Here is a 26,172-nt window from a genome sequence, read left to right as displayed (position 1 = left end):
ATTTTGGGTCGCAGGAGGCCACCACCAAAGACCCCAGGGAAGGATTCCAGTACAAGGTAAGTGTTCAGAGCATTAGGCTGGATGGGACCCAGAGGCAATTGCAGTTGGGGAAAAGGAGCGCAGGTCAGGGGAACACAGTCCTACAAGGAAACTAAACCAAATTTTAAAACTTACTTCTCTTCTGGCAGCTCCATTTACTTGCAAGTTCAGTTTAGTGGAAAATGGATATTTATCTGTGCAGCCCTGGGGTTAATAATGCAGTTGGGTCCAAAATGTCACTGAGGCATGATCGGCATATTTAAACTAGGACCATGCAGCTAACCATAACTGGCTCCGGGTGACTGTCCTTGACACATTAGAACCGTAAAATCCCTACAGTGCAGAATGAGGCTACTCGGCTCATCGAGTCTGCACCAACACTCCGAAAGAGCACTCTACCCATGTCTGCTTCCCCATCCACCCCACCGTGTCCCTGTAACCTAACTTGCGCATCCCTGGACACCAAGGGGCAATTTTTAGCAAGGCCAATCCACCTGACCCACACATCTTTGGACTGTGGAAGGAAACCAGAGCACCAGGAGGAAACCCACGCAGACACGGGGAGAGTGAATAAACTCCACACAGACAGTCATCCAAGATCTCAAATAAACGCAGATCCATGGCGCTGTGAGGCAGCAGTGCTAACCACTGTGTCACCATGCCATCTGTAATTTAAAATTGCATTTGCAAGAATCGGGGCGGAAGGCCAGTGGTTAAGTCTCTTACTCCATATTAATTGCCCCTCCAACCAGGTTTCCATCCATTGGGGAATGTTAACATTTCTTCAATGTAACTGAATTAACTTTACAACAAATGTTTCATTTAATAAGAAGTTAGATTTTAATGAAACTATGTGTAAACATCAGTTTTGGAATGTTTACACAGAAAATTATAATGTGCCCGCAGTGCATTCAAGGACGAGCATTAAATTGCTTCATACAACAATAAATTAGCATTCACATTCAGTAAGATGGTCTATGAAATACTAAAGTGTATACTATTGCAAGCAGAGGAAGGTCCTCTTTTTACATAGGAGTGTTGCAGTTAGTTTGCATTGTACCTGAAACTGGGAGTGCTTGCTACTGAAATAATGTGTGAAGTATTTGATTACCTTTAACACAGCTCTACCTATTAAGAAAAACAAAAAGATTATTGGATTGGTTTTATGTTGCAGAGTTAGTTTTGGATCAGAGAACAGGGTCCAGACTACCTCTTTGGGATTAATGCATTAAATTTACAAAGCAATTAAATAACCGACTGCTTTATTGAACATTCTATGGAAAATGTAACATGCTCCAGATTGTGGATTTGTAAGGGCAAAAAAATAAACACTGCAAATTAAGGTGGTTTGCTGTGTGCAAACAATCTCACATGTATACAATCTTAACAGGGGATGTGCTGGAAATTTGTGTTGCAGCATCAACGAAAAAACAGAAACTTAATCAGTTGTCTTCACGGAGAAGATAAAGCTTGAAGCATGAATTTTATAGATATTGCCAACTTCACCTGGCCGTCAAAATACAATACGATTTATAGTCACATATCTTTGATGATTCTTCCGGAGCAACAGCTCTGAACTGAAGATTCCTTAATATGATTTGAATCAGCATTTGGCAAAAGTTTGGTATTCTAGAAAAAAAGGGAAGATTATAATATGAGAAAGACAATTCAAAGAAAAATCAAATGAGGGAAGGATGGCTATTTTTCTTTGCGATTCCACCCAAAATCATAGTGGAAAATGGGCTGATGATCAAATGATCAGGATTCGGCACTAACCCTCACCCACCCCATGTTCCTCACAGTACTGGAACTGTTTAGATTTCTCCTTCTCTGCCTGCTGCATACAAAACAAAGCAGGTGGATGGGTGTTACATACGTCTCTGCAGGTTCTCCTTCTTTCTTCGAACATTACTGCCACTTTCCAAAGTTACCATGGGACTGTGATAATAGGCTCCAGGAGAAAGAAATTCCAGGTGGAAGCCACAGGCGCTGATTTGAACTGCTCCTACCTGGCAGAACTGGGTGGAGGTTGCGGGGGGGGGGCAATTAAAATAAGGCCAGTCGCTAACACCCTTTGATATCCTGCTTTCCTGATTAACAGAATAGGGTAAGATCAAAACACAATGGAAAATGGGCAGCACTGTGGCGCAGTGTAAACACCGTTTAGCACTGCTGCTTCACGGTGCAGAGGACCCGGGTTCGATCTTGGCCCCTGGTCACTGTCCGTGTGGAGTTTGCACATTTTCCCCGTGTCTGCATGGTTCTCACCCCCACAACCCAAAGACGTGCAGGCTAGGTGAATTGGCCACACTAAATTGCCCTTTAATTGGAAAAAAAGAATTGGGTACTCTAAATTTTAGAAAAAAAGAACATTAATAGAAAAACAGTATGGCCCTCTCTCAATTATAGTGACTGGCTCCAATTACAACAATGGGACTCAATCTACAATTTCAGTCTGATATCGGGGCACAAAAGGCCTAGATAGAGTGAACGTGGGGAGGATGTTTCCACTAATAGGAGAAACTAGAACCCGAGGGCACAGCCTCAGACTGAAGGGACGATTTTTTAAAACAGATGAGGAGGAATTTCTTCAGCCAGAGGGTGGTGAATCTGTTGAATCTGCCAGAGGCCAAGTCACTGGGTGTCTTTAAGACAGTGATAGATTGGTTCTTGCTTAATAAGGGGATCAGGGGTTATGGGGAGAAGGCAAGAGAATGGAGATGAGAAACATATCAGCCACAATTGAATTGCGGAGCAGATTTGATGGGCCGAATAGCCTAATTCTGCTCCTCTGTCTTATGGGAGCTCTGTCAGCTTCACTGTCATGCCTTACTTGCCAAGATGTGTAGTGTGGGCCAAAAAAAGGTGTAGCAAGTTTTGTTTTAATTTTAAGTACCCAATTCATTTTTTTCCAATTAAGGGGCCATTTAGCGTCGCCGATCCATCTACCCTGCATATCTTTGGGTTGTAGGGGTGAGACCCACGCAGACACGGGGAAAATGTGCAAACTCCACACGGACAGTGATCAGGGGCCAAGATCGAACTCGGGTCCTCGGCACCGTGAGGCAGCAGTGCTAACCACTGTACCACCATACCACCCAAGACGTAGCAACTTAATAATAATAATAAACTTTATTGTCACAAGTAGGCTTACATTAACACTGCAATGACGTTACTGTGAAAAGCTGCTAGTCGCCACATTCCGGCTCCTGTTCGGGTACTCAGAGAGAGAATTCAGCATGTCAAATTACCTAACAAGCACATCTTTCGGGATTTGTGGGAGGAAACTGGAGCACCCGGTGGAAACCCAGACAGGCACGGGGAGAACATTCAGACTCCGCACAGACAGTGACCCAAGCCGGGAATTGAACTTGGGACCTTGGAGCTGTGAAGGAACAGTGCTACCCACTGTGCTATCATGCCGCCCAATGTAAAAAATAAATTCAGTGTTCCTTGTGGGTCAGGATAATTAGAAGTGGTCCCCTGGCCTCAAAAGGAAGCCTTTGAATCTCTCTTGCCCCACTTTCTCCCTGATTATGGCAAGAACATCTCACCCTGTCCATTGATCATGGCCAGAGCAGCCACAACGACAAATCACCCAGTGCCTTCGCACTCACTGACACTACTGAAATATTTCCATCATTGTCTATGTAGAAGTTACCAGATTGCAATAACTGACAAGGGACTAATAACAATGAGGGATTATTAACAGGACTGAACAGCTCTCAACATGCTCTTAACAGGGGAGAACTTCCACGCTATAGACACATGACTTCCTTTGTACCTGTGTTATCCCAGTGTCCACATGACCACCCAATCTACATCTTCCCCATTTAAGTTGGGGCAACCAGTACTGCAGAGACGTAACATTGTAAGACAACAGTTAAAGGGTGTAAACTATTTCCAGCATACAAAGTCAAATAGGGCTAACAAAACTTAGCTATTTAGATTGTGCAATGCACTGCACTTGCTGCTAAAGCTGACGCGTACCCATTGCATCTCTTTCCCACCTTTAAAAAAAACCAAAGTGCATTTGTAGACTAGGGGAGTGATTCTACTGACAAATCGGCGGGATTTACTGGCTGTTCACACTGGCGGGAAATTCCGGTCCCAGAAGTTTCACGGTGGCGAGGAGTGCTGTCAACGGGAAGTCCCGATGAGACTGGTAGATCCCACTGGTGATCCGCCTCCCCAGCCAAAAAACCCGCGGCGGGGTGGTCGGTAAGTCCTGCCCAATGTCTGGTTTTGGTTGGGTTTAGCAGGGTGTTTCTCGGTGGCTGCAGCGCTGAGAAACATCTCGCTATTCAATGGAACTTCAGTAAGGCCTTTGACAAGGTCCCTCATGGTAGACTAGTACAAAAGGTGAAGTCACACGGGATCAGGGGTGATCTGGCAAGGTGGATACAGAACTGGCTAGGTCATAGAAGGCAGAGAGTAGCAATGGAAGGATGTTTTTCTAATTGGAGGGCTGTGACCAGTGGTGTTCCACAGGGATCAGTGCTGGGACCTTTGCTCTTTGTAGTATATATAAATGATTTGGAGGAAAATGTAACTGGTCTGATTAATAAGTTTGCAGACGACACAAAGGTTGGTGGAATTGAGGATAGCAATGAGGACTGTCGGAGGATACAGCAGGATTTAGATTGTTTGGAGACTTGGGCGGAGAGATGGCAGATGGAGTTTAATCCGGACAAATGTGAGGTAATGCATTTTGGAAGGTCTAATGCAGGTAGGGAATATACGGTGAATGGTAGAACCCTCAAGAGTATTGAAAGTCAAAGAGATCTAGGAGTACAGGTCCACAGGTCACTGAAAGGGGCAACACAGGTGGAGAAGGTAGTCAAGAAGGCATACGGCATGCTTGCCTTCATTGGCCGGGGCATTGAGTATAAGAATTGGCAAGTCATGTTGCAGCTGTATAGAACCTTAGTTAGGCCACACTTGGAGTATAGTGTTCAATTCTGGTCGCCACACTACCAGAAGGATGTGGAGGCTTTAGAGAGGGTGCAGAAGAGATTTACCAAAATGTTGCCTGGTATGGAGGGCATTAGCTATGAGGAGCGGTTGAATAAACTCGGTTTGTTCTCACTGGAACGAAGGAGGTTGAGGGGAGACCTGATAGAGGTATACAAAATTATGAGGGGCATAGACAGAGTGGATAGTCAGAGGCTTTTCCCCAGGGTAGAGGGGTCAATTACTAGGGGGCATAGGTTTAAGGTGAGAGGGGCAAGGTTTAGAGTAGATGTACGAGGCAAGTTTTTTACGCAGAGGGTAGTGGGTGCCTGGAACTCGCTACCGGAGGAGGTGGTGGAAGCAGGGACGATAGTGACATTTAAGGGGCATCTTGACAAATACATGAATAGGATGGGAATAGAGGGATACGGACCCAGGAAGTGTAGAAGATTGTAGTTTAGTCGGGCAGCATGGTCGGCACGGGCTTAGAGGGCCGAAGGGCCTGTTCCTGTGCTGTACATTTCTTTGTTCTTTGTTCTTTGGAACTTTGCCGTTTTTGGCCTTGGGGAGTTTCTCTCCGCCAAGGCTGCACTTGAATCATTTCCTGCTGGCAAGCCCAGCTGGAAAGGCTCCTTGCAGATCGGGGTGCCATGTTGTCTGACTGCCCTGATCCCCCAGCTGACCATTTCAGCTTCCCCCCCCCCCCGTTTTCGACTTCCCTCCCCCAGGATGTGCCAAAGCCTGAAGTCAAACCACGAGCTGAAAGTAAGGTTTGACGTGAAATAAAGTGTCCTTCCAGAAAGATATCGGCCTGAACGCGAAGCTCGAGCTAATGGTCCAGTTCAATGAAAAAAAGGGTCTGGATACGCCAATTCTGGGGCTATGTCCCCAGTCGGCGCCAGAAAAACTGGCACTAAATGGCCACATATTCCCTGTTTTGCTGGGGGCCAGCAGGGAGTCAGCATAGAGCACCCGGCTCTAGCTGCCGATAAGCCCCGGAGAATTGCCTGGTCCGTGGCCGCGCATGTCCGGCACCATGACTCTGGGCCTAGCGACCTTCCCTGCTGGCAGGGGTACCATTGGCTGGTGCTGCCCTTGCCAGCGTAACACTCCGTGGCCCCCATCCAGCGCCCCCTGTACGGGCTACTGTGGGCATTGCCCTTGGGTGGGTCGCGTGATGCCCCACAGGCGGGAGATAGCCAGTTGGGAGGGTGGTATGGCAGAAGGTGGGGTGCGGGGATGGTCGGGTGGAGGGTGGGGGAGATATGCAGAAGCAGGTTCCGAGTGCCAACTAGGGTCACCGTATAGCCCGTTGGACCTCGTTGGGCACGCACCATGCTAACATGTCGGCTCTTCGCCCTCTGGATATTGGAATACAACCAGTGGCCTCCCTCCTTTGTGTCACAGCCCTGGGGGATGCACTGCAGCTGTATGAGCTGGAGCTGTTTGAGGAGGAAGCTGAAGCAGCGAAACCTGCCCTAGAGGAACAGGAGGCAGCCGCTGAGGATGGAGAGCTCGCTGTGCAAAACGCTGAAGAGGAGGAGGAGCAAAAGGAGGTGCCGCATGAGGCCTCGCGTATATCGGCAGCGCCTGTCATTCGAGGACTAGCTGGACCGAGCATGCCGTTGAAGACTCCGGCTGAGCAGGGGGCCAGTGTGGCATATCTACCAGATCGTGGTGCACCTGGCACCATGGGAGAATGGGGGAGGACACCTGCTCCATCTGGATTGGGGGGGGGGGGGGGGGTGACACCGAAGCGGTGAGTGCTGACTGAACTGCGGTCCCTGAGCTAAGCCCACCCCCCGCCCATTAACCCACCTCCCCCCGCCCATTAACCCACCTCCCCCACCTGCATCCACTCTGCAATCAGCCCAGACCAGCCCACTCCTCACACCCTTCTGACAGAGCACTGAGGCAGGTTGTAACATTGTGCACAGGTATTTACTGTGAAAACATATGGACAGATTTGTGCCATAGCCCCTGTCACTAAACTGTGCCCCGCACTCGTGCCAACTTAACTGATATCTAATTTTCTGACGTTATGGGCCCTAATGCTACCCCTAGGTGGATCCCCAGAAGGCACATCAGGAGTGGAGTTGTCCTGCTGTGATTCCCGCCTTGCAACCTGGATCCCCTTTGGCGAGCGTCTTCTGGGACGACCGGGCCTGGGTGGGGCCAGTTGCTGCTCGCGTATACCAGATAGCATGGTGCCACTCTGTTCTGTCCACTGCCCACCAGTTGCGGCAGGGACTGAGGGATTGGAATTCGAGCTGCGGCAGTGTTCCGGCACTTCCCCTGCGGTGTGGGCTTTATCACCTCCTCCTCCTACGGGATGCCCAAGGACATCTGGGTACTCCATGGAACGGGGGGGAAGTGGAGCTATCCCGAGGCTCCCTAGCCACCTGGCGCTGCCAATCCTGCCTACTCGACCAGGGTCTGCATGCTCGTGGCCATGGAGCACGGGGAGTGGACCACCTTCGTCTGGGACTATGCCACATCACCCATTCACTGTGCCACCACCTTCTCGGTCTATGCCACATCAGCCAGTGACTGCACCATCTCCCTCTGGAACTGGGCCACCTCCCTATATGTCTGTGCCATATTGGCCAGCGCTGTGGCAAGGCAGCTGATGCTCTCAGCCATGGTCTGCTGTGACTGAGCCATGCTCAAGAGCGCCGCTGAAATGTCCAGCTGGCTCTGGCGCATGGCTGCCTGTGATAGGGCAGCCCTGTCCTCGGCCTTGGCCACTGCCTGCACAGATTGTCCCAGGCCTTGAACATTCTGATCCATAGCTGCAAACCTCACCACCAAAATCTCCACCTTGGATGCCACAAGTGCAGTGTTCGCACGGCTGGCACACATGGACGGCACCACCTCCTCCTGCACACGACTGGACTCCTCCACTTGTTTCTGCAGGTGCTGGATGCTCACGACAACCCCTTATGCAGTCCCTGGCTCTGTAACTTCATCACCCCGATCGATGAGACTGGCCGTTCCTGAAGCCCAAAACCTGTTTGGATGGCAGCTCGTCCCTGGGGTCGACCTGCCCTCTGACCGTCCTCTCCCTCGGGAGGTCCTACCACCAGCTGGTGTACTGGAGCATGTGTGTGGTGTGCACCAGAGAGTGTCCCAGGAGCGTCTTCACTAAAGTGCCCAACCGAGGTGAGTGTCTCTGGGATGGTGGGGGGTGTTGGAGACAGCTGTGACGGGAAATAATTGTCATCATCAGACTTGAGCTCCGTGGTGACCTCGGTCTTGGGTTGATGGCTCGCGGTCGTGTCAGTGTCCTTGTTGGGGGCGGGAGAAACCAGAAGGAGCAGCCCATCACCAGAAATTCCTGCAAGACACAAGACAGGATGCATGATTAGACGGCAGGCTGCGGGTGGGGGGTGTGGGGGGGGGGCGGGGGGGGGGCTAGTGGGTGGGTGTGGAGTGGGGAGAGCGGTTGGTGTGGGTGTAGAGGTGGTGTAGGGGTGAGGGTGGTGTGAGGATCGTGTGAGGATGGTGTTGGGGGGAGTGGGGTGACACAAATGTCAAGGGGAACCGCAACTCATCAGAGTCTCACTTACTCACCGACGCCAATCTCCACCTCGGAGACTGTCCTTTCCTCTGGCCCACCAACCATGTCCAGGGCTCACTGCTTTGCCGCAGTGAGGAGCCACTGGTCTGGAGGTCCCCGCCTCTCCTGGCGGTTATGCGCGGCCTTCTCCTCGGACGTAGGAAACATGGGTAGCTGGTGGCTCCATTGGCCAGGGCACCCGGCCATGGTGGCCGGTATGGGTGCTGGCATGTAGTGCAGGATGGGGGTTCGGCCACCCTCAGCATGGTGGGGGGCTACCGTTACAGGTTTGTGAGACGGTGGTTGCTGCCAGGGGCACAGTGCTGCCTACTCCCCCTGGTCGCCCTGAGGAGGCTGTGCAGTTTCTTCCTGCAATGTTGGCCGGTCTGCACGGTGTTGTTCGTGGCACTTACTGCCTCTGCCCTCTTTGTCCAGACACACCGAACATTGGTGGCTGGTAGCCTTCTTCCTGGGCCGGTGTACAGGGTCGCCTGCCTCTCCTTCATGGCATCCAGCAGAGTCCCAAGCTCGGCGTCCGTGAACCTTGGTGCCGCTCTCCTCGCTGCCATCTTGTTGGGATGGTGTGTGTGAGCAGTGAGATCTGTATATGCGGTTGCAGTTGTCAGCCTCCTAAGTGTGAATTGCGAATCCGGCGCCATTTCTCAATGGACTCGATTATGTTCTACGTGGTGCTGGTGCTAGCCCCTCAACAGTCGCTGAATCAGTCCAGGTGCAGAGCCAGTTTTGCTGGCATAGACGTCCGCGAACGCTACCCCGGCGTCAACACTTCGGGCTGGATTCTCTGACTGCCGACGGTGAAATCGCGTTCGCCGATCGGCCGGAGAATCCCCATTTACGCTGGAATCGTGGTGGCGCCTTTTTTGCAATGCTCGGTCCCCTCAGAAATGGCATACTTGGGGAGTACGCCGCACGCCGTATGGACGGCCACAGGACGTCGCCTGAGGCCCTCCGCCGATGCTCTGCCCCTGGTGGGCTGAGTCCTCGACGGCGTGGGACACGTGTGCTCACTGTTCGAGGACCTCGCGTGGCGGTTGCGGACTGAGTCCAGCCCTTCCACGGTCGGGGGTGGGGGGAGTCATTCTGCTGGAAGGGGGGGATCAGCAAGGGCAGGGGGGACTGGTGGGGGGTGGTCCGGGGGTGGCAAGGCTGGTTTCAGGGGGGCAGTTTTTGATAGGCCGGGTCCGTGCGTAGTCAACGCCATCTTGCACAGCGCGGCCACCGCGGGCCACCACCGTGCGCAGCCACGGACCTGGCCATTCTCCGGCATATCCGCAGGTAAAGCCGGGAGCTTTACGCTGCGTGGCTGCTAGCCCCCCACCGGACGGAGGATCTTTTAACTGTCCCACCCTCTACGCACACACACAAGACAGACAAACACAAAAAATAATAAGGATCATGCGGATGCGGTGCCCGCTTTCTGGTCGTAAGACCAGACGGATCCTGCGGACATAGCCACAGGATCGGAGAATTCAGCCCCTGGTCTCAAAAATGGAGAATTCCGCAGCATATCTATTGAGTATCATCCTTGTTATTTTTTACTCCTTTCTACCCCTCTGTGTTTGTCTGGCTTGCATGTGTGCGCAAAGGGTGGTACAGTTAAAGGAGGTAGTCGGTATTAACTTTTCATTTACCACTTGCATTTACTGCGTATTTCATCATTAATCTTCTTATAAATAAACTGTAATTGTTTCAAATTACAAACCTGGCGACTGTAATCATTGGGCAGCTAAGGGCCAAACCCTTCGAGTATTTTTCTAAGAATTATTGGTTCATTCACTTGTGTTGTGACTCAGGGATGAGTGGGGCTGGAATTGCCCTCGCAGGGTGTCGTAACAGCATAGATCGATGGCCAAAATAAGGATTCCTTTGTTCTGTACCGAGTTGCCTCCAGCCCTTGGTGGAGTTGCTGGGTATGATACCTCTGCAGAGAGATGGGGATGAATTACTGGCCGTGAAGTATCAGTCAGTCTTGTAGAATTAACTCCACTCTCAAATAGAAGAAAATGTGGTGCTCGCGGGGAAGTTTCTTTGAAGAACTCGGGACAGCCTTTCATAACAACATCATGGAGCTGCCTACTATAGGGCATCCTTGAGTTCTTCGATTCGACATAACAAAACTACATGAATTGTCATGATGGCAATGCCCTCCTCGCAATCTGCCTGGCCAGTAGTGGGTAGGAATGCTCTGGAAAGAGCATCAGCCAGGTACAGCTTCTTATCGCATTTATTTGGATTTGATTTATTGTCACATGTATCAAGGTACAGCGAAAAGTATTGTTCTGCAAACAGTGCAGACAGATCGTTGAATACATGAGAAAAAACATCGGACATACATAACTACACAATGTAAATACAGAGACACAGGCAGCAGGTGAGCATACAGAGTGTAGTACTACTCAGTGGGGTTGGAATTGACTGCACAGGGTGTTGTAACAGCATAGATACAGCAAGACTTGGATAGAGTGGACATGGAGAGGATGTTTCTACTTATAGGTAAAACTAGAACCAGAGGACACAATCTCAGACTAAAGGGACGATCCTTTAAAACTGAGATGAGGAGGAATATCTTCAGCCAGAGGGTGATGAATTTGTGGAACTCTTTGCCGCAGAAGGCAGTGGAGGCCAAATCACTGCGTGCCTTTAAGACAGAGATAGATAGGTTCTTGATTAATAAGGGGATCAGGGGTTATGGGGAGAAGGCAGGAGAATGGGGATGAGAAAAATATCAGCTATGGTTGAATGGCGGAGCACACTTGATGGGCCATGGGGCGTAATTCTGCTTCTATATCTTATGGTCTTATAGATTGAGGGCCAAAATAAGGATTCCTTTGTCCTGTAACTAGTTGCCTCTAGCTCTTGGTGGTGTAGAGAAGATGTGTGAAGAGATCAGTTCAGTCCATGAGAGGGTCATTCACAAGTCTGGTAACAGCAGGAAGAAGCTGTTTCTGAACTTGTTAGTGCATGTTCTCAGACTTTTGTATATCCTGCCCGATGAAAGAGGGTTGAAGAGAGAATAACCTGGGTGATATGCACACCTATGAATTTGAAGCTGTCAACCATCTCCACCTTGGCACCATTGATGCAGACAGAGGGGTGTACGATACTTTGCTTCCTGAAGTCAATGACCAGCTCCTTACTTTTGCTGACGTTGAGGAAGATTGTTGTCGTTACACCACGCCCCTAGGTTCTCTATCTCCTTCTTGTACTCTGACTCATCGTTGTTCGAGATCCGACTCACTATGGTCGTGCCATCAGCAAACTTGTAGATATAGTTGGAGCCAAATTTTGCCACAGTCATGTGTGTATAGGGAGTATAGTCGGGGGCTAAGTACGCAGCATTGCGGGGCCCCGGTATTGAGGACTATCGTGGAGGAGGTGTTGTTGTTTATCCTTACTAATTGTGGTCTATGGGTCAGGAAGCCGAGGATCCAGTTGCCGAGGAAGGAGCCAAGCTATAGGTTTTGGAGTTTTGGTATGAGCTTGGCTGGGATTATGGTGTTAAAGGCAGAGCTGTAGTCAATGAATAGGAGCCTGATGTAGGAGTCCTTGTTGTCAAGGTGCTCCAGGGATGAGTATAGGGCCAGGGAGATGGCGCCTGCTGTGTCTGAGATTGTGTCCTCTGGTTCTAGTTTTACCAGAATGGAGGAGGGAGAGGTTGAAGATGTCCGTGAACACATCTGCCAGCTGGTCCATGCAGGGTCTGAGTGCATGACCAGGGACTCCATCAGGGCACGTTAATTTCCGAGGTTTAACACTCAAAAAGGCCAATCTGACTTCGGAAGCTGTGACATAGGTATGGGTGTGGGTGTGTCCGAGGCTGCTGGGGCAGTTGACAATAGTTTGAAACGAGCATAGAATGCATTGAGTTTATCTGGCAGTGGTGTGCTGCTGCAACGTGGCTTTGCTTTGTAGCCTGTTATGTTGTTTAAGCCTTGCCGCAACTGACGAGAGTCCATGTCGTTCGTCTGTGACTCTAGCTTAGTTTCGTATTGTCGGTCATAACTGGATTTCTTGTATAGGTCAGGGCCGCCTGTCTTAAACGCCTCAGACCTGGCATTCAGTCGGGGGTGCATCTCCCGATTAAGCCATGGATTCCGGTTGGGTAACGTACGTTCTACCTTCTTTGACACGCAATCTTCTACACACTTGCTGATGAAGTCTGTGATAGTGGTGGCATACTCGTTAAGGTTGACCGCTGAGTTCTTGAATATGAACCAGTCCACTGACTCCAAGCAGTGGTGTAGGAGTTCTTCTGTTGCTTCGGACCAGCATTGCATGACCCTCTTACCCGGATTATCCCGCTTACGTTTCTGCTTGTATGCCGCAAGAAGGAGCACCGTCTTATGGTCTGATTTTCTGACATACAGTCGGCGGATGGATTGGTAGGCACCCTTGATGTTTGTAGCAGTGGTCAAGGATGTTTGCGCCTCTGGTGGGACAGGAAATGTGTTGATGGAATTTTGCAGTACTGAAGATGCAGTATGAAGAGCTTTTTAAAAAGAGTTGTAAGTGATTGATGATAGTTTTGACACTTGCAGGATGAGTATCAATGAAGTCATTACATTTCTGACAGGCAAAGACTAGGGCAAGTAGTTCCTTCTCGATCTGGGCACAATGAGTCTCAGTGTCAGTGAGGGCCCTTGAAGCGAAGGCTACTAGTCTACCATTCTGGGTGCAGACTTCTCTGAGTCTGTGCTGGGAGGCATCTGCTGATAAGAGTACAGGTGCTTGAACGTCAAAGTATTGTAGCACCGGAGGAGCTGAGAATGCCTGCTTGAGTTTATTGAACGCAACAGTATGGTGCTCCTGGCAACACTATTCAACATCTTGGTGGAGCGACTGACGAAGGGATCTGGTGACCTCACTGTCGCAAGGATTGAACTAGGAAATATAATTGATCATACCTAGGAAGCGGTGCAAGGTGTGCTTGTCCACGGGAATGAACATCTGTCATACAGCTTTTGTCTTGTCTGCATCTGACTTCACACCATTGCCTGTGAGCAAGCGACCCACGTAGGGAACCTGGTTGATCCCGAATCTGCATATAGCAGGTTGAGCTTTAACCGTACAGTCCTGGCAGGATCGGAGGGGAGAAACCAGACAAAGCGCAATCCAAAACAAATTCTCAACGGCGTATCAAGCGGAAGATACTCATATGATATCAATGGCTGTGATGACGGATGAAGGCTGTAGCAGTAGGGAGATCCCCAGTTATCAGGGTTCCCTTGTCACTGGAACTGGTCCTATACTCTGTCAAGGATTGTGTGTCTGCAGATGTGCAATGGCAAAAGAAGACTCGTACCAGGCGTCTACTGACAGCAAACCAGCACACACTTGGAACTTCAGTATGCGGATGTCATTGCCATTTCCACTCTCAGAAGATAATCTCCAAGTCATGCTTGACACCTTCACGGAAGCATACCAAAGAATCAGTCTCAGCCTCAACCTCAAGAAAACTCAAGTTCTTTCCCAATCTGCCCGAGGGCAAGACCTGGTATTTCCCTCCATCAAAATTAATGAAGAAATCCTCCGAAAAGCAGAACAGTTCCCATACCTGAGGAGTCACCTCTTCCACAAGGCTGACATCGATGCGGAGATCCAACATCATATCCAATCCATGGGCACCAGCTTAGGATGCCTAAGGATGAGAGTCTTTGATGACCACGACATCTGGGCTGACTCCAAGATCCTCATGTACAAGCCGTTGTCCTCCCAACTCTGCTATATGGCTCATAAACCTGGACTATGTACAGATGCCATCTCAAGGCCCTGGCGAGGTACCATCAAGGGAATCCCACTATCTGAGGTGGATTCTCCACGTCAGCTGGGAGGAGAGGCATACTAACATCAGTGTTCTTGAAGGAGCCAAGAGCACCAGCATTAAGGCCATGATCATCCGAAACCAACTCCGCTGGGCCGGCCATGCGCTTAGGGTGTCAGAGTGCCAACTGCCAAAGCAAATCTTCGTTCCCCAGCTCAAAGAAAACTTCCGAACAAGAGGAGGACAAAATAAGCACTTCAAAAACACCTTGAAGGCTTACCAAGAAATGCATTTCCTGATCCTTGTTCAGAAGAGACCTTCTTGGAGGAACCTTCCAATTGAAGGGTCACAATTCTTCATGGGCACCAGAGAGCAAGAGGAGGCCTGGAAAAGGAGCCTGAGAAAGGAATAACAGCAATCTAGTGTCCAAGAACCGATCCCACTTCCCTGAAACACCTGTTAATTGTGCGGTCGAAGGTGCAGCTCTAGGATCAGGCTCGTCAGCCATACAAGAACACACAGTACATATGACCAGTAACATGGAGTTTCTTAGGTGGACAATCATGCTTTTAGTGAGTGATCACTGAAGATGACATCTGGGCCAAGGTGGATTAGCCCCAGCGTGATGCTGTCCTAAAGACCCAACAGCAGCTTTACTTTTTGGTCAACGACATACAATCATAGAATTTGCAATGCAGAAGGAGGCCATTCGGCCTATTGAGTCTGCACCCACACCTCCACCCTATTCTGGGGACACAGCAACTCCACCTAACCTTTTTTTGTTTTGGACATTAAGGGCAATTTACCATGGCCAATCCAGCTATGTTACGTTGGGATATCAGAATCCCGGCTTCTCCAGCACGTTTAGGTCCCACTCCCCCAGCTGCCTATGTGACCCTTGCCAGCATGTTGAGATTGCACAGAGTGCTATTTGATCACGCGAGAATAAGCGTCTGTGAAGCCAGCGAGTTTCACACAGCTTTTCTCACCTGATTAAACAGCCCTCTGTGCACTTTAGGGAAAATTCTACTCTTAGTGTGTGCTAATTGGACTGAACATCTTTACGAGAGGAAAGACATTTTTTGGAAGAGAATGAAAAAAAATGACCACTTGGATATTGTAATATTACTAGATAAATCACACCTTTTTTATTATTTCTTCTCCTAGGGCTGCAAATGCTTTGTCAATGTTCATGTCCTCTTTCGCACTGGTCTCAAAGAATTGCATTCCATGTTCCTGGGCAAGCTTAAAATACAAATCACCATATTTCAGAACATATCCATACTTTACTTGGTCAATGATAGATTGTATACTTCTAAATTATCCAGTTATTAAACTGTTCAGTACTCAAAGGTGTAATGATATGTATATTGACTGGGATGTAAAGAGTTAACAAGTTAATGATAATGCTTCTTACCACTAGAGGGAATCACAGAACAGTCATACATATATCATGTGACTTCGGGAATTCTGGGAGTTGGGAGTTAGAAGGCAGCTGGAGGAGTGCCAGGCATGGGAGCAGTTGTACTTGAGAAGTTCTGTTAGTTAGAGATAGCATAGTTTAACATAGAAACCTTCTACTTTAGGAATGTGAACGAATCTTAGTTAATAGTGTAATAAATTAGAGTTTTGTTTGTTTTATTCAACACAATGCATCCAATCCATCCAGGAAAAGCAAAATAGAGAACACAACAAAAGGGTATTCTCAAACAGTTTACACAACATTTTAGAATCTCTAAATTATATGTAAATAATAACTAAATTATAATTGAAAATTAAACGTACCCTTTTCCCATTATCCCATGAAACTTGACGTGCTAGCATGTCACATTTATTACCAATCAATATTCGGCCAATATCATTCCCTGCATTCTGAAATTAAAATTATATCCATTTTATAAATTCAATAAACATTCGAATTTACTGTACATCTGAACAGTGTGCATCTTTATTTCAAAAACATAGCCTTTTCTTCACCGTTATTGCCTTCACAGTGTAACTGTAAATTTAATTGTATGGCCAAATACTGTTTTCTTCCCATGTTGAATTATATAGATTTATATATCCGGCACGGTAAGGCGGGGAAAGCTAATCAACGTCAATAGGTCCATTTAACGAGGCCCCCACGGGTTCAACGTCTCCGAAGCTGAAATCGCGTTCTGCGATCGGCCGGAGAATCCACATTGCCGCCGAAATTGGGTGGGGTGCCGCTTTTGCAATGCTCTGCCCAGATGGGCTAAGTTTCCGGCGGCGTCGGTCGTGTGTGGAACTCGGCGTGGTGGCAGCGGACTAAGTCCAGCGCTGTCACAAGTCAGGAGGGGGGAGCTGATCCGCGGGCAGGGGGGACTTTGGCGGGGGCTGGGGGCACTGGTGCAGGGTGGTCTGGGGGTGGCGAGCCTGGCTAAAGGGGGTCACTATTTGGCAGACTGGGTCCATTGCGCGGCTGGTGCAATGTTGCATGGCACGGCCGATGCAGGCCGCCGCCATGCGCATGCGCGGCCACGGACCTAGCAATTCTCCGGCCGTGTCCGCAGGTAGAGCCGGAGGCTCTACGTTGCGTGCCTGCTAGCCCCCCACCAGACGGTGGATTAATGGCTGTTTTGCGCAGTTTTTTCGGTCGTAAAATGCCACCATTCCCACACCGGCATCAGCAATTTATCTCAGAATCGGATAATCCAGTCTTTGTTCTGAAGTGCTTCCAAGAAAGACAAGTCCTTAAGTGCACTCCAATCACCTCCATTCATGCTAGAGTGATTTTGAAGTGCTGAGCTGGAAATTGACAGCACTTAACTTTCTTTGAAGTGGTTGATATTTGTAAACCTGTCGGTTACAGCTGTTTGAGTTATTCATCCATGAAAGAAGATGAACGAAGCAAGGTTGACACCTGTGTTTGTGGAAGCTGTCAATCACAGCCTACTATGAGAAGTGAATGAATGGTTTGCAGCGAAAGGATCTAAGGAGTTTAGTCCAGAGGTCAACGCTTTTCTCTTCGGACACGTGGTGCTTCCTCTGCCTGAGTCTGCAGGTATATGCCCAGGTGAATGTTAAAACAGTGATTTTTTTAAGCTACCCCTGTCTGGACTGCTCTCTAGCTTCTAGACTGGGGTCTCATTTCTGGGGGGGTTCTGTTAGTTAGGAGGTCTAGGATGAGGGCTCCTTTAGTTAAGGAGTCTTGGGGGGGGGGGGTACCTTTAGTTGGGGAGGCGTCTCTATGGGGGGATCCCTTTAGTTGTGGGGTCCATTTAATCAGGGGGTCTGTGGGGGTCCCTTCAGTTCAGTGGTCTCTGTGGAGTGTCCCTTTAGTTGAGGGGTCTCTGTGGGGGTCCCCCTATTCAGGGGGTCTCGGGGGGTGGGCGGGTCAGGAGGTCACCCCTTTACTTGGGGGAAGGGACCCAGAAAATCTGGGGGTGGGGGACTGAATCACAATGCGGGCGTGGTGGGGGGCTAATCAGCGATGCGGGAGTTGGGGGCTGCTTTGCGAAGCTGCCGAGATGGGTGGCTGACCGCAGGACCTCACTATCGGGCCGCCGTTTTGAGTGAACGGCCTGATAGTGGGATTCCCTCGGGAATCCCTCATATCCCTTGCCATGCATAAATTTGCATTGTGAGAGATACTGAATTGCTTTCTGATTTACACTCCAATCAGTTCCAATTCACCTCTGGTGGGAGAACAACTCCCAAAATAGAATCCTGGCCAGTATAAACAGGAATAATAACAATAACCAAAGAGAAATTGCTGGAAAATCTCAGCAGATCTGGCAGCATCTGTCAGGGGTGAAAAGAGCTAAAGTTTGGAGTCCGGATGACCCTTTGTCAAAGTTAAAAGGCAGAGAAAGTGGGAGATATTTATACTGTGGGATCAGAATGAAAGATGAGTCATAGCCACAGAAACCCAGAGAAATGGGGTCCTAATAGCCACAGAAAGCAAGGGGAAATGGCAGTCCCCAGAGAGAACAAAAGGTGTGAAAGGCCAAACAGCAGAGAAACTAATATCAGAGGGTAAACTGTGACAAATGTAGTTGTGGGGGGAGGGGAAGGGGGAAGCAAGGGGGAGAAAGGGTGCTGGAGGAACAACATCTCATCTTCCGGTTAGGCACGCTACAGCCTTCTGGCCTTAACATCGAATTCAACAACTTCAAATGATTAGCTATATCCCACCTCGCCCCATTTGTTTTAATCCCATTTCATTTAACTGTCTTTTACCATTTCTTTACTTCTTGTCTTTCTTTATACATATTTACCACCCCCCCCCCATCTTATCCACCTTTCCTTACACTTTCTCTCCTTTACTTCCCCCTTCCACTCCCCCCACAACGACAACTGTCACAGTTTACCCTCTGATGTTAGTTTCTCTGCTTTTTGGCCTTTCACACCTTTTGTTCTCTCTGGGGACTGTCATTAGCACTCTTTCCCCTTGGTTTCTGTGACTATGATTCATCTTTCATTCTCATTCCACAGTATAAATATCTCCCACTTTCTCTGGCCGGGATTCTTCGAGCCCGCTCCGGGTCGTAGAATCGCTGGGGAGGTGCGAGAATCCTGCCACGCCGCTCCGAGCCGCCAATTCTCTGGCGACCAGAGAATCGGCGGCAATCGTGCCTGCGCGGTTGCTGCGCCACCGGTCGGGGGCCGTTGAAAGCGGCCCGGCGCCGGTTGGGGGCCGTTGAAAGCGGCCCCTGCGGCGATTCTCCGGCGTGGTTTACATATGGTCCTACTGTTGTGGTTTACATATGGTCCTACCCTGCGGGACCTTGGCGACCTGGCTGAGGGGGCCGTCCTGGTGAGGGGATGGGGGGGTATCCGACTCCGGGGGTGGCCTCCACGGTGGCCAGGCCCGTGATCAGGAGCTACCAATCGGCGGGCGCACTCATTCTGGGGGACCTATGTTCCTCCATGCCAGGCCCCTGTAGGGCTCCGCCATGCTGCCCGGGGGCCGTCGCGGAGACGGCATCCACGTGCATGTGCCGGCGCGGAGACGGCTGTGGCGCGCATACGGGGACCCACGCCGGCTTTGTAGGGCCGGCTTTCGGCGCTAGAGCAGCGCACAGCACTCCGGTGCCGTTCTAGCCCACGAGGAAGAGGAGGATTACTAGGCCTGGAGGCCTGTTGACGCCGCCGTCGCTGCGCCGGTTTTGACGCCAGCGTCAACAATTGCCCGCGATATCGGTGAATCCCGGCCCCTGTCTTTTAGCTTTGACAAAGGTCATCAAGACTCAAAATGTTAGCTCTTTTCCCTCCCTACAGAGACTGCCAGACCTGCTGAGATTTTTCAGCATTTTCTCTTTGGTTACAGATTCCAGCATCCGCAGCAATTTGCTTTTAATAATAACAATAATCTTTATTAGTGTCACAAGTAGGCTTACATTAACACTGCAATGAAGTTAAACAGCTCGCTTGTAATGCAGAAAAAGGCCAGCAGCGTGGGTTCAATTCCCGTACCAGTCTCCCCGAACAGGCGCCAGAATGTGGCGACTCGGGGCTTTTCACAGTAACTTCATTGAAGCCTACTTGTGACAATAAGCAATTATTATTATTAGCTCCTTGTCGCCACACTCCGGTGCCTGTTCAGGTACACAGAGGGAGAATTCAGAATGTCCAATTCACCTAATAGCACGTCTTTCAGAACTTATGGGAGGAAACCGGGCACCCAGAGGAAACCCACACAGACAGGGGGAGAATATGCAAACTCCGCACAAACAGTGACCCAAGCTGGGAATCGAACCTGGGTCCCTGCCGCTGTGAAGCAACAGTGCTGCACTGTGCTACCGTGCCAGAAAAGATAGGTGTAACAGAAGTAAATTTAAAAGTAACAGAAAAAGGGAACAGTAGCATATTAAGAAAAAGCTCACCTCATCAGTGTCTTTAATCCAATATGTGATATTAATGAAGGTCTTTAAATTTGTAATATCATAGACAAGCATAAGACCATCTGACCCTCGAAAATAATGAGTTGTCAGAGCATGGAATCGTTCCTGGCCAGCTGTATCCCTGTCAATAGAGAAACCATAAGTGGCATCATGCACTGCTCATACAAATGCAGAAGAGAAACAGAAGATATTTGACCCTGATTTTAACTCTCCCCACCTGACAGTCACAGGTGGTTGGTGGTGGGGCGGGATGCGAGTTGGTGGGTTTCACTTAAATGGAGTGGGGAATCCTTCCCTTCCCAAGTCTGGTTGACTACAATTCCAGGCAACAGGACATCTAGTCAAGCTGGTGTGTCTTCTTTAAATATGGAAACTGGCGTTGATCACATCATTCAAGACAAAATCTGTTATTATAACTTGAGATCTGAGTGGGGGCAATGGTGATGGCTTCCTTGCCCTCAAGCTTGCTCTACTATTCAATAAGAGCACTTTGCCATCCTATTCTCATGCCTCTGGGAGCTGGACTGAGGGCCAAAAGAGGCTCAGCAAGGTGATTATTTTTCTGAAATGTTTCTGTAGACAAGGAAGAGCAGAGGTACATATACACCAGAGTCAGAAGAATGGATGACTGGATTCTCCATTCCTGAGACTAAGGGCAGGATTCTCTGTTTCTGAGACTGATACCGATGCAGAATTCGTGGACTTTCACGACAGCAAAACTGGCGCCGAACCTGGATCAATTCAGCAACTGCGGAGGGGCTAGCGCCAGCGCCACATGGAACACAATCGATTCCAATGAAAAACGGTGCAGGATTCGCTGGGTTTGTGATTGACACTCGGGAGGCTGACAAGCTGCAGCCACTTATATACACTTCACTCCCCACACACATCATCCCAACCAACTAGATGGCATTGGTTGTGCTGGAGCAAGCCCATACAGCTGATGGGTTGGCTGGGGCCAGAGGGCACCTAGGGGGGTGGCCTGTGGGGGTGACACCTATATGACCCGTGGCCCCAAGTTCACAGTGGGCTGTTAGCATTGAGTGCAGCTGCATGGCTGCCTTGCCTGCTGTGGCAATGGTGTTCCATGCCATCCACCCCAACCCCACAGCCCACTTCCTGGCCACCCCTCGCTACTCCCCCTCGGCCCTGGCAGAAATCCACCGGCAGCGGCACGACTGTCAGTAAACTATGGTGATGGTGGACATCAGTCCACTCCCTACACACACCATCCCAGCCAATGAGATGGCAGCGAGGAGAGCGGCACCACGCTTCACAGATGCCAAGCTGGAGACCCTCTTGGACACCGTGGAGGAGAGGCGGGCCACCCTGTCACCCAGCCTGGGAAGGAGGCTGCCAGCTGCCACGGTTCGCCCTGCCTGGGCGCAGATGTCAGAGGCGGTCAGCGCCAAGGGCAACACCATCGGGACCAGCCTGCAATGCAGGAAGAAGCTGCCCAACCTCCTCAGGGCATCCAGGGGTGAGTAAGCAACACTGCGCCCCTGGCACAAACCCCTGTACTACACATCCGTAACCATACACCGCCCCTGCCACCCAGAGGGTGGCAAGGTAGCACAGTGGTTAGCACAGTTGCTTCAGAGCACCCGGATCCCAGATCCGAATCCCGGCTTGGGTCACTGTCTGTGCAAAGTATGCATGTTCTCCCAGTGTCTGCGTGGGTTTCCTCCAGGTGCTCTGGTTTCCTCCCACAGCCTAAAGATGTGCAGGTTAGGTGGGTTGGCCATGCTAAATTGCCCTTAGTGTCCAGAAAAATGTTCAGTGGGGTTATGGGTTACGGGGATAGGTGGTGTGGGCTTAGATTGGGTGCTCTTTCCTAGGGCTGGTGCAGATTCTATGATTCAAACCTCCTCCCTGCACCACATGCAGGCTCCAATACCGGCCGCCATGACTGGGTGCCCTGACCACTGAGACCACCAGCTACCCACCCCTTGGACTGTCCAAAACTGTTGTTTTCTTGTCCCGTTCCCACCCCCCCCCCCCTCCCCCCCGCCCAACCAGGAGAAGGCTGCCCATAACCGCCGGGAGCGGGGGAAATCTGGAGGGAGAACGCTGAACCTGTAGCTCCTCACTGTGGCAGAGCTACAGGCCCTGGAGGTAGATGGTGGCCCTGAGGAAAGGGAAGTCGTTGGGATGGAGGTCGGCCATGTGCGACAAAGTGAGACCCCGCTGAGTTGCGGTTCCGCGTAACACGTGTGTCCAGCCCCTCCGAACACCCCCCTCCTCTCCCCCACCCTCACTCCCACATCATCCTGACTCCCACACCACCCACACTCCCCCTAGCCCTGACAGGGCCACCCCCTCACCCCAGCCAGACTGGCCAGTGTCAGGATCGGCAGCCTTTGGTCATGCCTCTCTGTGGTCCTACCTCCTCTCTCTCCCTTATCAGCCACGACGCGGTTTCACGATTTTTAAAAGTGCAAGTGAACCTTGCCGTCGGGAATATCCCTGGTACAGGCGGAGGCCCAGAGAATACCAAGTCGTGCCCGGTAATGATATGCCAACTGCATTTACTGTACGTGCATTCTGGAACGCATTAACGCTGCTGTAAAGGCGACGGAGAATTGCAATTTGGTGTTAAATCGGCACCCACCACGATTTCAGCGTTGGAACCGATTCTCCACGCAGTCGCATTTCCCGATTCCGGTATCGGACGACGGTGTATCCCGCCCGGAGTGTTTGCTGGGCTGATATAGGGCTGTAGAAAATGTCAAAGATAGTAAAGGGAAATGTTGCAGAGGGATTTAAAGATGTGTTGATAGATGGGGAGCCAATATTGATCAGCAAGGTTAGAAGTGACGATTGTGGAATACTTAGGACAGGATGTGTGTAGTACAATTTTTCAGAAGTTGTATTTTATGGTGGAATGGAAAATTGTGGCCTGGCTCTTTGTGATCTCTATTCTGACTCCTTTCAAGAGTGCAGACAATCATGGACCAGTGATTTATATACTTTGAATTCTGCTAATCTTTTTCAGAACCAATTCCTTCTTCCAGTTATCTCTAAGCATTGAGATATATACCTACAATATACCTACATTCTCACTTGAACCATCGTTGTAAAAACACCTGAAAATATTTATTTAATAGTTCCACCATACCTTTAACCTCCACAATTAGACTCCTGCCTTCTGGTGTACCGACTCAGTTTAAGGTGCAACGTTCAGAGAGGATACATTGGCATCGGAATGTGGTGGAATTCTTTTGAGTACAATGTAGATACAGGCTGGAAGTCTTGGTGTGGGAGACTAAGGGTGTGATTTAATGGCTTTGTCGCGCCCGACTTGAGGAATGGGATCCTGAGGGGTAGGGTCACTGGTGAGGCCTCTGCCTTGAGAGGCCAGAGAACCAGGGAGAAATCCAAAGGCCAAGGTGAAGGTGTCCTTTGGTTAGGGTGATCTCTGCTGATCCCCTGCTTCCTCTGCAGTGGAGCAGCTCTCCTGAGGAGTGCCTCCACCTGGTGGGCCCCTGATTGAGCTTAACCACACCTATTGTCTTGATGAAACAGCAGGGATATGAGGGTGTCCAGAGGGGTGCCCTGGGTGGGCTGCCAGATGACCAGAGGCTTTCTGAGCATTCAAAGGACATAGGCGGCACTTAGCAGTGTGAGCAGCCAGGAGCTTGTAAGTAACAATATAGGGATGCATTTAAAACACATTCTGCGGCAATGGTGGTCTGAGCCAGGCCACCCCGATCCCGAGGGGGACACCGAGTCCACGGACCTGGCACCAAGTCGTTCCCTGTTACTGCCCCCCACCTGGGCAGCCACCCCCAGCAAACTCAACAATATTTGAGGCTTTTTCAGTCTTTTTAGCCTCCCGCTCCCCTTCTGCAGCCATGACGCCCAGGCCCCTCTTGTGAATACTTGCACTAAGTTGCGCCCCTGAGGGAATTCCACCTAAGAGGAGTGGAGCATTGCAGGGAGATAGGGAATGAAGTATCCAAGCCGCTAATGATATTAAAATATACGCAAGTGACAATTTTGCATGGATCCGATGGCGTGGGCGCAAATCTTGATGTCACCACCAGCGAAGTACCAGAGCATCATGTCGGAATCAGCGTGAGGTGCAAAGCGGATTTTTTCCATTTCGCGCGATTCTCCGCCTGATTGCGATTCTCATTTCCCGCATCACAAAGCGGAGAATCCAACCCACAATTTCAGACAAGCCTGCCAGCTATGTGTGTGTGTGATAATTGCTTTATAGCAATGCGTTTCTACTATTGATATGACTGGAGTGGACAATCATCATGTACAGATAATTTGAAAGATCATATTGAGATCAGAAATTATTTTTAATACATTAATTAACACTTTCAGCCACATTTTCAATATAAAATGAATCAATTCCTTTCCCTTAAAGTAAACATAGACAGACATGAGGAATGGTCATGAAGTGTTGAGGTAACCAGTGAAATCTGTCTTGCATCATTGTTGATTTTAGGAGGCATGAGGTAACGCGGGAAAGCTGAAGTGTAAACTAAATAATTGGGTTGAATTATTCGTTGATGGTAGGCTCCCTGCACCCCAGCATAATGTTGGGGTAAGCCACCCTCTGCTTGACCCACATTGAGTTTTTGGCTGATGGGTCTTCAGCTTTGAGGCAAGATTTCCGCTCGACTCTAGGACCTCCAGGTAAGTTCAGTATCTCGGGGCAATTTGGACAGGGTTGCGGGATGGCAAGAGGAGGGGAAAACAGGAGGAGAAAACTGTGGGTGATGATCTCCAATGGCACCAGGGGCCTAAAAAAAGGAACCCCCATCTTTGATTGGCCACCAGGGTTGAAGCTGCTGCACACAAGTCTCTCCCGACACCCATTAAATTTAAAGACAGCAGGTTGAAACCCTTGAGTAGGCATTAATTACAGGAAGTTGCAAAGGAACAGTGAATGGGCAGCCCACCTGATGCTTGTCTCACTGATTGCAAAATTATGGTGGGGCAGGGGACTTCGCAGCTGGTATACTATTTGCATGCCATCCTATTTTACAGGTCAACCCGCCTGCTTTCCTATATGAAGGTGGCCTGTTAAATCCAGCCCACTGAATTTATATTCAAACTACAGTACCATATTTGGAGCTTAATTGTGCAGTTCTCTCTAATCTTGATAGTTTTTACTCTGAAATCGATCCCTAAAAGGAAAAAAAATCAAACTAAGATAATTCATTCAATATGACATCCAATATATTATTCACCAAGTTCCACAAACATTTCAGCAAATGTTCAACATAATCCATCCAACATGAATTGGAAGGCAACAGCCTGAAAATGGAAATGGGATTCTCACTATCCTGGTCAAAAAGCTATTCTTGTCACCAGCTTTCTGCATTGGGCTGTGAAATAGGTGGTCAAAGTGTCCATTGTTTTAGAAGAGAGGCTCCTTTTGATATAAAAATCGGGATCCATTGACATACGTGGGACCCTAATTACAGTATTGAATTACAAACGATGTGGAGATACTGGCGTTGGACTGGGGTGAGCACAGTAAGAAGTCTTATAACACCAGGTTAAGGTCCAACAGGTTTGTTTGGAATCACTAGCTTTCGGAGCGCAGCTCCTTCATCAGGTGAATTGACAGAGTGTGCATCACACATACTTTTATGCAAGACTTTGACTGACTTTATCAGTGGCCGCTGAAGGGATCCCTGGAGGACACCCTGTGATTAATGTAAGAAACTGGTATATATATTGTATTTTATATTTGTTGCAGTAATATTATTAAAGAACCTAGGTTAAGGTTGTCAGTCTATGTGTCTGCTGAGGCTGCAATTAAGATGTTATAAAAGTGAGATCATGGGCGTGATTCTCTGGCCTCGTTATGCTTTTGCTCAAACAAAAAGAGGTCAGTGAATAGCGGGAGAGGCTGAAAACAAGATCCGCGCCAAGCGCCAAACAGTTTGCAATGCAACCGGCCCGTTCCTGTAGGCGAAATCAGGATCTCGCCACAGTATTGCAAGAAA

General features: G+C 49.5%; 1 protein-coding gene across 1 annotated transcript in view; it reads right to left on the bottom strand.

The window, feature by feature from the left end:
• Positions 1–855: 855 nt before the first annotated feature.
• LOC140386016 (ras-related protein Rab-10-like) overlaps positions 856–26,172 on the bottom strand; it is a 99,734-nt gene continuing 74,417 nt past the window's right edge. The window contains exons 2-6 of the mRNA XM_072468631.1: positions 25,281–25,344; positions 20,183–20,321; positions 16,119–16,205; positions 15,477–15,578; positions 856–1,668 (exon numbers count right to left, since the gene is read on the bottom strand). Coding sequence (XP_072324732.1) covers positions 1,576–1,668; positions 15,477–15,578; positions 16,119–16,205; positions 20,183–20,321; positions 25,281–25,344 — 485 coding nt within the window. The 3' untranslated portion in view covers positions 856–1,575. The remainder of the gene's footprint in view (positions 1,669–15,476; positions 15,579–16,118; positions 16,206–20,182; positions 20,322–25,280; positions 25,345–26,172) is intronic.

Source organism: Scyliorhinus torazame, chromosome 11, assembly GCF_047496885.1.
Source record: "Scyliorhinus torazame isolate Kashiwa2021f chromosome 11, sScyTor2.1, whole genome shotgun sequence".
NCBI lineage: Eukaryota > Metazoa > Chordata > Chondrichthyes > Carcharhiniformes > Scyliorhinidae > Scyliorhinus > Scyliorhinus torazame.
The sequence above is the reverse complement of the archived record's forward strand: the minus strand, read 5'-3'. Positions and strand labels throughout refer to the sequence as shown.